Here is a 17,410-nt window from a genome sequence, read left to right on the forward strand (position 1 = left end):
AATGATGCATTGCTGTAACATGGTACTCTTATTTGTTTCAGCCATTTGACTGTGGCCATGCTGGAGCCCCACCTTTAATCGAGCAACTCAACCCCAGGACTTATTCTTTTGTAAGCCCAGTACTTATTCTATCGGTCTCTTTTGCCGAACCGCTAAGTAACGGGGACATAAACACACCAGCATCGGTTGTCAAGCAATGCTAAGGGGACAAATATAGACACACAAACACACACACATATATATATATATATATACGACGGGCTTCTTTCAGTTTCCATCTACCAAATCCACTCACAAGGCTTTGGTCGGCCCAGGGCTATAGCAGAAGACACTTGCCCAAGATGCCACGCAGTGGGACTGAACCCAGAACCATGTGGTTGGTTAGCAAGCTACTTACCACACAGCCACTCCTGGAGACTGGAGACTAAATCCAATATAAAAAAAGGGTTGCCGGAAACACTAAAGATGCGGTTAATAGTTAAAGAGAAAAGAAAAGAAAAACTCCCTCTATAGTAGCAGTATAACTAACCTCTAATATATTGTAATTATACTGGTTTCAAATATTTTCACAAGGCTAGCGATTTCGGGAGAAGAGGTTTAGTCAATTATATCAACCCCGGAAGGATAAAAGGCAAAGGGTAGATTTGAACTTAGAATGTCAAGGCAGACGAAATGCCGCTAAGCATTTTGCCCAGCATGCTAACAGTTCTGTCAGCTTGTTGTCTTATTGTAATAATATTGAATGTTTTATTTCTCTGTTGAAGACAAGTGGACTAGTGGTTAAAGTGTTAAGGCTTGTGCTCATTTGGTTGGGGGTTCAGTTCTTAGACAAGGCAGCGTCGCACACTCAGCTGGAAATTAATACTAATGCTATTAGAGTCGAGGTGGGGGTTATTCTTGCAATGTACTGGTGCCTTGTTCAATAGAAAGAATTATATTCTCAGATTACATCCCTCAGAAATTCAGAAAAAAAACTCTGACCAGATAAGCTCCACTCTCAAAAACTTGTAAGTTCAAAGCAGACTTTTTTTTTTAATGGAAAGCAAATTTACAGGTGAATGATAAATTATTATTATTGTTTGACTAAAGTAGCAGAAATGTTATAATCCCAACCCAACCATTGTTGCTTTCATAATTGATTGTGGCCCCATGATCAATTGTTAGTTCTGGAATTATTTGTAGGATTTGAATCCCAAGGTGGAACTTGAACTCACAAAGCCTCTCACTCTACATTTTAACAAATCTGCTGATCTACTATTCTGGAATTGGCACTTCATATATTGATTTCAAATTTTGGCACAAGGCCAGCAGTTTTCGGGAAGTGTGTGTGTGTGTGGGGGGGGGGGGGGTAAGTTGATTACATCGACCCCAGTGCTCAACAGGTACTTTATTTCATTGACCCTGTAAAAATGCCCAAGGTGCCATGTAATGGGGTTGAACCCAGAACCATGTGGTTAAGAAGCAAACTTATTACCACACAGACATGCTCGCACCTTATCCCACCAAGGTCAACTTTGGCTTTCATCCTTCCAGGGTTGGCAAAATATCCAGTCAAATACTCAGAGTCAATTTAATATTCCTATATTGCATCCTTGATGTGAACTGAATTATATATAAAATATTAAAAAAAAGACTTAGTTATATTTATATTTGTGTTCTTCATTTTTGTTGTTTGTTTTTCCTCCTCCAGATGTTCTCAATTTCTGAAAACAGATTCAAGACCATCTTCCATGAAAGCTAAGAATCTGAAAACCAATTTGTTACTTAATGAAGAACGCTATGTTATCGATATTTATTTTATATCTGATTTCCTGGATAGAAGAAGACAAAATTTCGACCAAGAATATTAACCCTTTCGTGACTAAATTTCTAATGAGTAGAGAGACTGCCATTTTGTGTTTTAATTAATTTTCAATATAATTAAAATTCTCAAAGGTTTATAAAAATATTTGTATATATTATACTATATTGGTGTTGGATCAACTGATAGCTTATCATATCATTTGTATTATGGAACTGTGATCAATATTTTAACTACAACATCAATGCTTAGTATTGGCAGGTCTTATTTGAGTTGGGTTGGTATCAAAAGGGTTTTGGGTATGGCTGTGTGGTAAGGAGTTTGCTTCTCAGCCACATGGTTCTAGGTTCAGATCTTCCACATGGCACCTTGCGCCTGTGTCTGCTAATATAAGCCCCAGGTTGACCAAAGCCTTGAGAGCAGATTTGGTAGATGAAAACTGAAATAAGTCCTTCATATATATATCTATATATATATAAATAAAAAGGGGTTTGTATGATTGTGCATAGAGGGATATATATTATTCAAAGGAATTCCAACTCTGTCTGTTTTTTATGTTTTATTTATATTCTTTATAATATTAATGTAGAATATAGTATAAATAGTATATATATAGTAAAATGAAATGAAGTATTGATTGTCTTATTGGATAGATGAAATATTGAATATCAAATATTAAGGGACTTGTATACTTTCTTGCATTTAAGCAGTCTTCAAGGTCCCAGGTTGTGACAGGAGTATTTCAACTGTGGTTGACTGGCTGTCTTTTGTCCTTTATATATTTTCTTGTGTGTGTATGTATATATATATATATATATATATATAATATATATATATATATATATATATTTGTGTGTGTCTTTGAGTTTGTCCCCCCACCACTACTTGACAACTAGTGTTAGTTTGTTTATGTCCACATAACTTTGGCAAATAGAGACCAAAAGAAAAAGTACTGGGCTTAAATAATAAGTGCTGGGATCAATTTGTTTGACTAAACTGTTCAAGGCAGTGCCCCAGCATGGCCCCGGTCCAATTACTGAAATAAATTAAAGATGGAAAATAACCCCCCACTTTCCATTGACTAAATCCCATCACAGATAGCCAATAAAACGGTTTTTCATTTGAGAAAGAAATGAGAAAATGTTTGACTTTGTGAATTTTGTGAAATATTAGAGTCCCCTTGTTGGGTGTTTAGGAGGGAAGGAAAGACTGGAAGATTGGCTCACGTTACATATGGTACCTCTCTTTGCAGAGAGGAGGAAGGTGTTAGTCTAACATAAACAGACTTTTCCCATGTGAAATTGCTGGCTGCTTTAGGGGTAACAAGAACCCTGTTTATCTGGAAGCAGTTAAAATTAAATGTGGCAGGCCCCGGGTATCTATGTCAATCTTCTGCCAACCTACCCCGCTGCCCAAATGCTAACTCCCCTATTTGCTCCCTTGAAGAAGAATAAAAAGGAGGAAAAAAAAAAAAACCAACTACAACCAAAAAATGCCAAACCTTAAACGCAACCTTCTGTTTCGAAAGGAAGCATTTATGAAAGGCAGCAGCTAGACTGGATGGAATTACAAGCAAATAAACCATTTTCTGGAATTCTAGCAAATGACAACGGAATAGATGGATGGAACCGAAACCAGCAATGAGCTGGAAATGAAGAAAAGTTTATTCTTTTGCTTAAGAATTTAAAGGAATGCGATTTGATTAGAATAAAATTCAACATTTCGGATTGTAACAGATCCTAGGAAAATCATAAAAATCATGTTGAATATCAAAACAAAACTCTACACAAAGTTTAATTTAGCTTTTAATAGAGTGTTAATTTATTCAATTATTCTATTTATAAAATATACTGTTTGAAATGTTTAATCTATATATATAAAACTGTAGTTGTGTGAGTGTCTGTCCCCTTCGATTTAGATTCCTAACTACTCCCACATTTTGCGGTGCAGTTTAACCAAATTCGGGTATCTTATAGTCGTGATTCATATCGAGCCCGTCTGAGTATTAGCACGCGTCTACGATGAGTCTACGATTTTAAAAATAATTTAACATCATTTTTTATTCCATTTTAATGCATAATTTTTCGTGTGTCGATGGCGGCGGAGTTGGCATCCATGGTCACACCTGCACCTGTTTCCTTCTCCCCCTTCTTCTCTCCCTCGTGAAGCTGTGGGGAAGGGAGTGTAAGGAAATCAACGTCGTAAAGCGTTGTCAAGGAGACCAGCGTTCTTTTAGAACAACGACTTCATGGCTTGAAGACACCAAAACAAAAATGGCTAAGAAAGCCCGAATTGGCATCTATAAAGGAAGTAACTCTCTAAAAATGCTTATATAGTTATTTCCCTTACAAACCCGAGCAACGCCGGGCGATACTGCTAGTCATATATAATTCTAATAAGATTGTTACAGATTTTTAGAAACAGTTTTAAGACCTCTTGGCTAAGTCCTTTGTTATTATTATTATCATCATTAAGGTTGTTATTTATGATTATATAAAGACAGCGAGCTGGCAGAATTGTTAGCATACCAGGCAAAATGCTTAGTGGTATTTCATCTGCCGTTACGTTCTGAGTTCAAATTCCGCCGAGGTCGACTTTGCGTTTCATCCTTTCGGGGTCGATTAAATAAGTACTAGTTACGCACTGGGGTCGATATAATCGACTTAATCCGTTTGTCTGACCTTGTTTGTCCTCTCTGTGTTTAGCCCCTTGTGGGTAGTAAAGAAACAGGTATTTCATTTGTCGATACGTTCTGAGTTCAAATTCCACCAAGGTCGACTTTGCCTTTCATACTTTGGGGGCAGGGGATCGATAAATTAAGTACCAGTGAAACATTAGTGTCAATGTAATTGACTATCCCTCTCACCAAAATTTCAGGCCTTGTGCCTTTAGTAGAAAGGATTATTATTATTATTATTAGTGGGAAAAAAAAAAAAATAAACATGAGAGAAAAAAAAAGGGTCAGCATGCAGATGTAACAGCATCCTTTGCATAATGTTATGTTGCAAATGTAGCAAAATGCAAGAGAAGATAGGGACAACATCTTTTCCCCCCACTAAGCTAACTTGTATAACAAAAGCAGAAAAAGAAAGAAATAAGGGAGACAGTAAAATGTAACATAAATATAAAACATTGACCCTTTTGATACCAACCTACCCCAAGATCATTTTTCATTCTATGATTTTCTTTTATCCTTCTACTTGTTTCAGTCATTTGACTGCAGCCATGCTGGAGCACCGCCTTCACTCGAACAAATCGAATCCAGGACTTATTCTTTGTAAGCATAGTACTTATTCTGTCAGTCTCTTATGCTGAAACCACTAAGTTACGGGGATGTAAACACACCAACATTGGTTGTCAAGCAACAGTGGGGGTACAAACACAGACACACACACACACACACACATATATATATATATATATATAATAAAATATTAGGGAATAAATCCAAACTTACAGGGAAAAATCAGATTTAGGATTGAATCCAATTAATTATATATTTAAAATAATATAAATTAATTAATCTTATGTATTGGCTTAAGTTTTTCATTGTATGATTTGCCTAATAGTGGTTTTATCTCTAATTTAATATAATATATATATATATATACGGTAAAAATATTTTTTACCTTCACCCATTTAATACAATAAATGAATTAATTGCATTGCAATAAAGAGCATTTTTGTATTAAGAATTTGGGTACTTTACCAGCAGTATATTGGATAACTGATATCCCATAGTGGGTTACATTTATAACCCCTATCTTACTTTGTATTATATATATATATACATATGAGCTTTTTTCAGTTTCCATCTACTTAATGCACTCACAATGCTTTGGTCGGCCCATGGCTATAGTAGAAGACACTTGCCCAAGGTGCCATGCAGTGGGACTGAACCCGGAACCATGTGATTGGGAAGCAAGCTTCTTACCACACAGCCACTCCTGCTGAACTTATTGCTTTAAAGCTATCTAAATTATACCCTTCCATCAAAATTCTGTGTTAATTTATGTTCTGAACACCAGGTTGATAATCACAATGTTACTTTGCTAAATCATTCGTTATTTTCAACATCAACTGAAACAAAAACACTGCATTTCAACAAAAATATGGGGATGAAAAAGGTTAAAAGGACAATTAAAAAATAATCAGACTGAAGAAAAATTAAGACTGAATCAGATTCGAAAATATTTTTGAGTTTCATTTTGGTTTTAAATATATGTATGTATATATGTATATGTATGTATGTATATATGTATGTATAATATGTATGTATAATATGTATGTATATACATATATATATATATATGTATTATATGTATATGTATGTATGTATGTATATACATATGTAGTATATGTATGTATGTATGTATTATATGTATATATGTATGTATTATATGTATATGTACGTATGTATTATATATGTGTATATATATATATGTATGTATACACATATATATGTATTATATGTATATATGTATGTGTATGTATGTATTATATGTATATATGTATGTATGTATGTATATACATATGTATATATGCATGTATGTATGTATTATATGCATATATGTATAATATGTATATATATATATGTATTATATGTATATATATGTACGTATGTATTATATATGTGTATATATATATATATATATATATATATATATATATATATATGTATGTATAATATGTATGTATGTATAATATGTATATGCATGTATGTATATTCTCTTACCTGGCTCCATTGCTTCTCTCAAAAGTTTTAGGATCAACAAGTTTGTAGAAGAAGTAGTCTAAAGGAGATGTTAAGCAGAGGCTAACACAAAGACAACTAACTGAACTCCTCGGAAGAAGCGTGGGAATATTTTTTACCCCGTTTCTTGTGTTAAAGAGGCCCTTCTTTCTGCTCCCTCCCCTTTACATAAGAAACAAGTTAAAATAAAATAAATAAATAAATAAAAAAAGCCCTGCCCCCAATTCACTGAAATATAATTCCCTCCTAGCACAGAGCAAAAATATGTGATGGTGTGAGAGAGTGAAGATGTTTAACACAACAACAACAACAATAACATCAACAGAACCCCCACCCAACTTCCTTCCTCATTTCCCCCACCCCTGCTGTAGGCTTTTTACTTTTGCTAACTTTGTTCCTTTCAGAAAGAAATATTTTTCTTTGAAACTAAAGAAAATAGGAACTGATGTTATTGTCTCCTCCCTAGCCACAACTCTAAGTCACATATGGTATTAAAACAACATGGCTTTTTTCAAGGGGACAGTCTCTGTTAAGTAATACTATGCCTACTAAGAGAAAAAAAAACCTCTCTCTCTCTCTCCCCTCATACACACACAGAGGTATAGTATGGCTGAATGGTTAAAAACTTCACTTTGTAGCATGAGGTCTTGGGTTCCATTTTACCACATGGCATCTTGGAGAAGCATAATTTTTTTTTTTTTTGATTTTAACCCTTTTCGTTACCATATTTCTGTTGAGATGCTCTGTTTTTCTTTCAATTACTTTAAATATAACAAAGAATTTAGTAAAATAACTAAGTTATCATTAAGCTAGTGTTAGGGACATAAATTGTGACTCAAAATGTGACTCAAAATGGCATGCCACTAAATTCTGGTTTGAACTGCAGCTGAAGATGTAATTATGTGATTGCTCTTCCTAAAGCGGCTAGAAGTGACTTCCCCTTGAGTCGGTAGGTATAGATTAAAGTAGAAAAGAAAAGGCAAATACTCTAGCAAGACTTGACAAGAGCATTTAAACTTTTATTATATACTTGAATTAAATGTCCTTGTGAAGAAGTCTTGCCAAACTTTGCCTTCTCTTTTCTGCTTTAATATTTTATATATAGGCGCAGGAGTGGCTGTGTGGTTAAGTAGCTTGCTTACCAACCACATGGTTCCAGGTTCAGTCCCACTGCGTGGCACCTTGGGCAAGTATCTTCTACTAAAGCCATGGGCCGACCAAAGCCTTGTGAGTCGATTTGGTACACGGAAACTGAAAGAAGCCTATCATATATTTGTGTGTATGTTTGTCCCCCAATGGTGGTGTAGTTACGTCCGTGTAACTTAGTGGTTCGCCATAAGAGACCGATAGAATAAGTACTAGGCTTACAAAGAATAAGTCCTGGCGTCAATTTGCTCGACTAAAGGCGGTGCTCCAGCATGGCCACAGTCAAATGACTGAAACAAGCAAAAGAGTAATATATATATATATATATATATATGCATACATGCACCACCCATGTAAAAATAATTCAATTACTATTTTCAAGTATTCTTTAAAAATTAGCACAGGTCAGTCATGACCAATTGTCAGTTTCCTATGGCTCTCTTTACTGGAACATTAGATTCCTACCGCTGGCAGACAACACTGGTTATAATTACTTCCACCTCATATGCTGTGGTGCCAGCACATTAATCCTTTAAAATCCACACCAACCCATAATCCTTCGTAATAGCTGTTTCAGTTAGCAATTTTCTCGCCAGAAAATCATTTCAGTGTAATAACTCTTTCATGTGAATTATAGAATCTCATTCTGATTCCTGTCTGGAACCGTTTCATTTGTGTAACTGATGCGCTTGGAAGACAAAAGTATTTATATACTTTCCTCCGTTTTCTCCTCTTGTATAATTTGGAAGCTTTTAGAAAGCATCTATCAATATACTGTGATGGATGAGGTTAAGAGATCTTAAGATGGCTGTGTGTGTGTATGGGTGAGTTTATGTGAGAGAGAAAGAGGGAATTAATTCCATGTGAGAGCAAGAGAGAATTAGTTTCATGAGACAGAGAGTTAGTTTCATGTGCGTGCATGTGAGAGAGAGAGAATTTCATGAGATGAAGATAGTTCCATGTGAGAGAGAGAGAGAGAGAGAGAAAGAGATAGTTCCATGTGAGAGAGAATTTCATGAAGATAGTTCCATGTGGGAGGGAGGGAGGGAGGGGGAGAGAGAGAGAGAATTTCATGAGATGAAGATAGTTCCATGTGGGAGAGAGAGAGAGACAGAGATAGAGAGAGAGAATTTCAAGAGATGAAGATAGTTCCATGTGGGAGGGAGGGAGAGAGAGAGAGAGAGAAAGTTAGTTACTTAATTTCATGTGAGCCAGACAGATTGTTTGTGTGTGTGGGTGTCCGTGCAGTACGGGGGTGGGGGTGGGGGGTTATCCATAAAAACCTATTCCATCAATTTGGATGCAATACTATAGAATTTTGTGGCAGACATCTACTACAGAATGACAAATGGAGATGGATGTGAGCAAGGCAAGGCGGGTCCCATGAGAAGTGGATGTCAAGTCAAATAATGCAAAACTTGAATTAAACAAGAAAGAATGACAATACATACTTTGGGATTTGCTCCGCCAGTAGAGGAAGAGAACAAGGACGATGACCAATACGATGAGAATCACTGAACAGACGACAGCGATGATGATCATATGCGTGGTGGACAACGTGTTTTCAGACATCTTGGTATTAACTGCAAAAGAAAACACATCAGTAAAGTAAAATATTAGGTTTTGGTTTTTCAATGAATAAATTTATGAAATAAATGTATATTAACAAATTCTTTGTATTGAGTACCTCAACATCTGTTTGCTAAAAAGTAATGCTGTGTATATAATGATAAAATAAATAGATCTGCTACTGCTTTGATTAACTTAGATAAACGTAAAAAGCATCCACTACACTCATGGAGTGGTTGGCGTTAGGAAGGGCATCCAGCTGTAGAAACACTGCCAGATCAGACTGGAGCCTGGTGCAGCCTTCTGGCTTCCCAGATCCCCAGTTGAACCGTCCAATCCATGCTAGCATGGAGAACGGACGTTAAACGATGATGATGATGAAACTTAGATATGTTTCGACCAAAGATTGGTCCAGGCCATGTCTAACTTAATAGCGCCACCTGATAGGATTATCTAAATCCTGTTTAAGTCAAGTTTTGTTTATGGTCCATTCAAGTAGTGAGTTCTTGTTGAGTGAGTTGTATCCAGGTATGGGTGGCTTATCCAGTATTCCTTGAAGAAATCTGTCCAGACTCCGTTTAAAGGTGATGGGATCCTTTTCCTCTTTGATCTCCATGTGCTCTTGTTCATATTGTTTTGAATTAATCATGCATTATCTTGTAGGCTTTAAGGTGGCGAGCTGGCAGAAACGTTAGCTTACTGCGTGAAATGCTTAGCAGTATCTAATCTGTCTTTATGTTCTGAGTTCAAATCGTCAAGGTTGACTTTGCTCTTCATCCTTTCGGGGGTCAATAAATTAAGTACCATATTGGGGTCAATCTAATTGACTGGCCCCCTCCCACAAAACTTTTGGGTCTTGTGCCTAAAGTAGAAAAGATTATCTTGTAGGATTTGAGATTTTGATAATGTGATTATTTTTTTAGAACGATATCATAGGGTAGGTGTGAGAAGCAGGATCTGGTTAGTTTGAACATAAAATGGGTAGAAAAATTGGTTTAAATATCACTGACCAGAAGATCTAATCAACCAAGGCAATATAGAGCTGAACAAGAAGAACAACAACAACATATATTAAAGACACTCCAAGACCCTCCCACTATGCCAGCACAGAAGCTCTCTTTCTTTCTCCATGTGTGCACAAGGAATAAGTCTTGGGATTAATTTCTTTAACTAAAACCCCTTAAAGCAGTGCTTCAGCATGGCTGCAGTCACACACACACTGATGAAATGAATTAAACACTAAACTACTAAAAAAAAAAAAACCCCAAAAAAATAATGTTCAGATTTAATCTAAAAAGGTCAAATAATTAATCAAACACTTGAATTGATTCCCCCCCCCCTGCCCTGCCATCCCTTCTTCCCCCCTTTCGCACTGCAAATTAAGATGCCATGCAGTGATCCCTCTGGATATAAACACAATGTGTAACAACAGTAAACAAGTCATTCCATCACTGTCATATTCAAGTTAAACATTAAAAATTGTGCAGTGCTTCAATAAAAGATGCTGCATCGATCAACAGTGTATAATAACGAGCGTGGCTGTGTGGTTAAGAAGCTTGCCTTGCGACCACGAGGTTTTGGGTTCAGTCCCACTGCACAGTACTGCAGGCAAGTGTCTTCTATTATATATTTCTTTACTACCCACAAGGGGCTAAACACAGAGGGGGGACAAACAAGGACAGACAAACGGATTAAGTCGATTACATCGACCCCAGTGCGTAACTGGTACTTAATTTATCGACCCCGAAAGGATGAAAGGCAAAGTCGACCTCGGCGGAATTTGAACTCACAACGTAATGACAGACGAAATACGGTTACGCATTTCGCCCGGCGTGCTAACGTTTCTGCCAGCTCGCCGCCTTTAGAAGTGTCTTCTATTATAGGGGTTTTAGTTGACCAATACTTTGCGAGAGAATCAGGCAGATGGAAACTGTAAAGAAGACCTTGTGTATATGTCTGTCTCCCCTCCCACTGATTAACAACCGGTGCTGTTTTGTTTACATCCTTGTGAACTTGGTTACTCGGTGAAAGAGACTGGTAGAATAAGTATCAGACCTGAAAAATCTGTACTGGAGTTGACTGGGTCCATGAAAACCCTTCAAGGCAGTGCCCCAGCATGGCCACAGTCCATGAAACCAGTAAAGGAAATAGAATGAATTTATTCTTTTATTTGCTTCAGTCATTTGACAGCAGCCATACTGGAGCACTGCCTTAAGGGGGTTTTAGTCAAAGAAATTGATCCAAAAACTTATTCCTTGTAAGCCTAGTACTTATTCTATCAGGTTCTTTTGCCAAAACACTAAGTTACAGGGATATAAACACACCAACACCGGTTGTCAAGCAATGGTGATGGGGGACAAACAGACACAAAAAGATACACAAACACACACACATATATATATATATATACACGATGGGCTTCTTTCAGTTTCCATCTACCAAATCCACTCACAAGACTTTGGTCGGCTTGTGGCTACAGTAGAAGACACCTTGTCCAGGGTGCCACACAGTGGGACTGAACCCTGAAAGAATTTATTGCATTTCAAAATAGATTTATCTTTACTTGTTTCAGTCATAGGGTTACAGCCAAGCTGGGGCACCACCTTAAAAGGTTTTAGTTAAACAAACCACTCCTAGTTCTTGCATAGGCATGTGTGTTTTACGCCTCGTACTTTCTACTGGCATTTTTCAGCAAGCCACTGAGTTATAGGGATGTAAACAAACCAACAACAGTTGTCAAGTTGGGGAGGAGAGACAAACAGAGACAGACAGACACACACACACATGTTTATAAACCCTGCAAGGAATGAGAGGCAAAGTTGACCTTGGCAGGGGATTTGAACTCAGAATGTTTAGCATGTTGTCTGATGTGCTAACAATTCTACATAATCCTTTCTTTCTACTTTAGATACAAGACCTGGAATTCTGGAGAAAGGGGCCAATTGATTACACTGGGCCAAGTATTTGACTGGTACTTATTTTATTGACCCCTGAAAAGATGAGAGGCAAAGTCAACCTCATCAGAATTTGAACTCAGAACATAAAGACACATGAAATGCAAAGATAATAATAATAATAATAATAATAATAATCCTTTCTACTAAAGGCACAGGGCCTGCAATTTGAGGGGAGGGGACTAGTTGATTACATCGATCCCAGTGCATAACTGGTACTTATTTTATCAAATCCGAAAGGATGAAGAGCAAAGCTGACCGTGACGGAATTTGAACCTGGAACGTAGTGGCAGACAAAATACTGCTAAGCATTTTGCCCGGCGTGCCCTTTTCTATTATAGGCCCAAGGCCTAAAATTTTGGGGGAGGGGGTAAGTCAATTACATCGACCCCAGTACTCAACTGGTACTTGTTTTATTGACCCTCAAACGACGAAAAGCAAAGCTGATCTGAATTTGAATTCAGAACATGAACACAGACGAAATGCCACTATGCAAATAATAATAATTTTAATAATAACAATGAGACCGTTATTATATTTTGTTTGTATCAGAATAGAAGTGAAATAGCTATTTGCGTTTAAAGAATGGCGCCATAATATATAGGTGAAGTGTATTTGGCAGAATTAATGCAGCAAGCCTTGGTATTTTTTTTTGCTGCACAGTCTGTCCATGTGGAGGCAAGAAACCTACAGAATCAAATTACCTTCTTTGTCTTCATGTTATCTCAGACAAAGAATCTCTCCCTCTTACTGTGCCCCCCCCCCCAACCAGATATACAAAGTAGAAACAGCCAAGTGGTGGGGGGAGCCTTGATACCGCGGTGATGATGAGCGAGAACCCTGTTAAAGTGTATAACATAGCTAGCCCCCCAATTCCTAAAACGGTTGGCTGGCTATCTGCCACAGAGAAATAAACATAGGGAGTTGTTAAACAAAGAGAAAGGGCATATATTCTGGCAGCTGTTAATTCAAATGTTTATGAAGATTATTAACCTACTTTGAGCCTTTATAATCTGCAGGCTGCACATGGTAATTCTAGCTCCTTGTGCTGCGCTCTTCATGAGAATAATTGTCTTTGAATGTACGTGATTGGTTTAAGTAACTGGTAGAAATAGATAGTGAAGCCCTGTGGTATCTGACTACGAGTTAGTCAAGTCTTTTTTTTTTTATCGCGGCATCATCCAATCAGATTGATTGCCCGGGCCAACCTGACTACCTCTCTCTCCATCCCTCCTAATCTTCCATTAATGGTTTTAGGTCTTCAACTTGGCATCCAACATCTGCAGGAGGCCCAATGGTTATGGCATCGGACTCACGGTCAGAGGATCGTGGTTTCGATTCTGAGCGTTGTGTGTTTATTGAGTGAAAACACCTAAAGCTCCACGAGGCTCCGGCAGGGGGTGGTGGCAACCTCTGTTGTACTCTTTCGCCCCAACTTTCTTTCTTCCTGTTTCTTGTCCCCGACTTCCTACGCAACCGCTGAGCCTGGATGTGCATTCATCCATCTGTCAATGTTCTCAGTGTTGGGGTTGACCTGCTTTCTTTTCTGCGGGTCTTACGAATAGCAAAGGACCATGTTTTGGACTTCTCCCATCTTGCGAGCTCTGGGATGAAGACCATTCGCTCAACAGCAACATCTTCTGCAAGCTGTTGTATATATGTGTTCTGTGATCTTCCAGCCACTGTGGTACCATGATTTGGTGTCCACAACAACACAATTACTCACAAGTTCTTCTTTACTTCTCCAGCAGTGGCCAACCAACCTCAATCTCCACCCTTGGATCTCAAGTCATTTAGTATCTTCTTTTAGCTTTTACTTGTTTCAGTCATTAGACTGTAACCATGCTGGGGCACTACCTTGTAGAAAAATTTCCAGTTGTATGAATTGACTCCAGAAATTCTTTTGTTTTTTATAAAGCCTGGTACTTATTCTATGGGTCCCTTTTTGCCAAACCGCTAAATTACAGGGACATGAACACACCAACAACAGTTTTCAAGCAGTGGTGAGAGACAAGCACAGACACACGTGTGTATATATATATAAAAAATCTTGCACAACAAATATATAAACGTGTGTGTATATATATATATATAAAAATAGTAATGGTATGACAACAAAATGAATGAGACCTCGACATTATGTAAATAGAGGAATTTATCTGTAATACAATATATGACAATTATTTGGCAATTTTTGATTGCCTTGATAACTGATGAGATGCCAGAGCAGATTTGTCTCAACATCCGAAACTCGGAGTTTTATTATGGCAACTGAATAATTGTCACATGTCATATTACAGATATGTGTGTGTGAATATATATATATATGATGGGCTTCTTTCAGTTTATGTCTCCAAATCCACTCACAAGGCTTTAGTCAACCTTAGGCTATAATAAAAGATATTTGACCAAGGTGCCACACAGTGGGACTGAACCCAGAACCCTGTGGTTGGAAAGCAAGCTTCTTACCACACAGCCATGCTAGTGCCTGTGTATATTAACTCTACAAGCATTCAGTTGTTTTTAGCATTACATACATTTAGAATATCTTTGAGCTTGAAAAGGCCTGGATTTTCAACCCAGACCCTTTGTGAACAATGTGAAAGGTTTCTAAACAACCCTAATCAAGTATTTGGTTAAAAAGTTATCATTGGGAGATATAAGTGGGGGTGAGGGTTTGGTTAATTTCTCAATAACTCAAAGAGAATGGTTCCACACTGTCAACACGTCTTGACTATTATCAAAACAACACACCAAACACAAACTATCAGAATCCCATATAGTGTTTCAGATCTATGATAAAAAAAAAGATTGATATTCATTATCCAAAGAAATATGTGGACGTGTGTGTGTGTGTGTGTGTGTGTTTGCCTGGGTGCATATATGTGCATGTATATGTGGTTTGTGTGTGATTTGCCTGTTAGCTTACACACACACATACACACACACAATCAGTGTATTAAATATCATTACTTTTTTTTCTTTTTAAACTCCCTGGACTCCTCCCCCTCCTCCTCATCATCATCATCACCATCATTGTTGTTTTAACATCTGCTTTGCCAAAGTTGCAGAGATCGGATGTTGCTTTATGGAAGGAGGTAGATTTTCTAGGTTTGGATGCCCTTACTGTTGCCAACCCTCACCTGTTCCCAAACAAAGTAATATTTCCTCCATGGTTGGACAGGTTTCCACAATATTTGAAATGAATGACATTCATTTACAACAATCAATCTGTCAAGTCATGGACACACGGACACACACACACATACATGTGCCTTCTTGCATTTTCCTGCCTACCAAATCCACTTACATGGCTTTGTGTTGGCTTGGAGCAGTAAGTAGAACAACTTGCCCAAGACGGTGGAACTGAACATGAAACCACGTGGTCGGAAAGCAAACTTCTTCACCACACAGCCATGCCTGTTGCGTGGTGATGTGTATGCTTTCCCAGGAGTGTTAGAGCAAGAGTAGTAATAATAATAATAATAAGACCTCATATTAATATTAGTTTCAAATTTTTGGCACAAAGCCAGCAAGTTCAGGGAAGGGGGTTAAGTTGATTACATTGACCCTGGAATTCAACTGGTACTTATTTTATCAACCCTGTAAGGATGAAAAGAAAAGTTGACCTTGGAGTTTGAACTCAGAATGTGAAGACAGACAAAATGCTGCTAGGCAGATTGCATGGCATGGTAACGATTCTGCCAGCTCACTGCCTGAGACTGCATATTAATACTGCTTTCAGATTTTGGTACAAGGCCAACAATTTTAAGGGCGGGGTTAAAAGTGAATTACATCAACCCCAGTGCTCAACTGCTACTTATATTATCAGTCCTGAAAGGCTGAAAGGCAAAGTCGACCCTGAGTAGAATTCCAACTCAGAGAAACATTAAAACAAAAACAAAACAAAACATTCAAGCAAGGTCGTTGCCAGTGCCACTGGACAAACTCCTGTGCAGGTGGCACGTAAAAAACACCATTTCGAGCATGGCCGTTGCCAGTACAGCCATACTGGCCCTCGTGCCGGCGGCACAGAAAATCACCCACTACACTCTTGGAGTGGTTGGTATTAGGAAGGGCGGCGAGCTGGCAGAAACATTAGCAAGCCGGGCGAAAAGCTTAGCAGTATTTCGTCTGCCGCTACGTTCTGAGTTCAAATTCTGCCGAGGTCGACTTTGCCTTTCATCCTTTCAGGGTCAATAAATTAAGTACCAGTTATGCACTGGGGTGAGGTAATCAACTTAATACCTATGTCTGTCCTTGTTTGTTCCCTCTGTGTTTAGCCCCTTGTGGGTAATAAAGAAATAGGTATTAGGAAGGGCATCCAGCTGTAGAAACTCTGCCAGATCAGATTGGAGCCTGGCGCAGCCATCTGGTTCGCCAGTCCTCAGTCAAATCGTCCAATCCATGCTAGCATGGAAAGCAGACGTTAAATGATGATGATGATGACGATGAATGTAAAGACAGACAAAATGTCGTTATTTTGCCTGGAGTGCTAACGAATCTACCAGCTCACCACCTTCAGATTGCATATTAATATTAACAAGAAGATTCACAAAAGCTAAGACTTAGTATTATTGTTACTGCCACAGACATAGTTCACTTTTAAGTTTGATACAACCAAAGAATAACATTCCTCTGTGTCTAAACACAAAGTTAGTCTCCATTAGTACCACACACACACACACATATACAGGCTCCTTGACAAGTCAACTTTCAACACCCACCTCCATCTCTCATCTCATCCATGTCTTCCTTTAAAATATAGAGGAAGATCATAGATTAGATAACTGTATACTGTTAGAGACATTTTAAATGTGGCTGGTGTGGAAAGATAGTGGCTGTCTATTGGAGATTCTAGTCTCCATTCCAATAGTGAAGGACAGCCAATGACTGTGGACATACATACATACATACATATACATACAGAGAGATAGATGGATGGGGAGAAATAGACAGAGATAAGATGGGAAAGATAAGGAGTAAAGAGACAGAGAGAGAGACGGGGTGGGTAGAAATTGTCATCACATACAATTACATAAAGAAAAGATAAAGAGTCTGGTCTTTTCTGTGTGTGCGAGAGAGAAAGAGAGGGCGTGGCAACATACACAACAGCCAGACAGTTCTCTGAAGTGTTGATAGATATAGTACACACACACACACATACACAGAATGTGTGTATGTGTT

General features: G+C 37.9%; 1 protein-coding gene across 6 annotated transcripts in view; it reads right to left on the reverse strand.

The window, feature by feature from the left end:
• LOC115221265 (titin-like) overlaps window positions 1-17,410 on the reverse strand; it is a 429,926-nt gene that overhangs the window by 111,988 nt on the left and 300,528 nt on the right. For all 6 annotated transcript variants that reach the window (XM_036510967.1, XM_036510965.1, XM_036510966.1 and 3 more), the window contains one exon: window positions 9,152-9,283. In XM_036510967.1, the coding sequence (XP_036366860.1) occupies window positions 9,152-9,283 (132 nt within the window). The remainder of the gene's footprint in view (window positions 1-9,151; window positions 9,284-17,410) is intronic.

Source organism: Octopus sinensis, linkage group LG18, assembly GCF_006345805.1.
Source record: "Octopus sinensis linkage group LG18, ASM634580v1, whole genome shotgun sequence".
Classification (NCBI taxonomy): domain Eukaryota; kingdom Metazoa; phylum Mollusca; class Cephalopoda; order Octopoda; family Octopodidae; genus Octopus; species Octopus sinensis.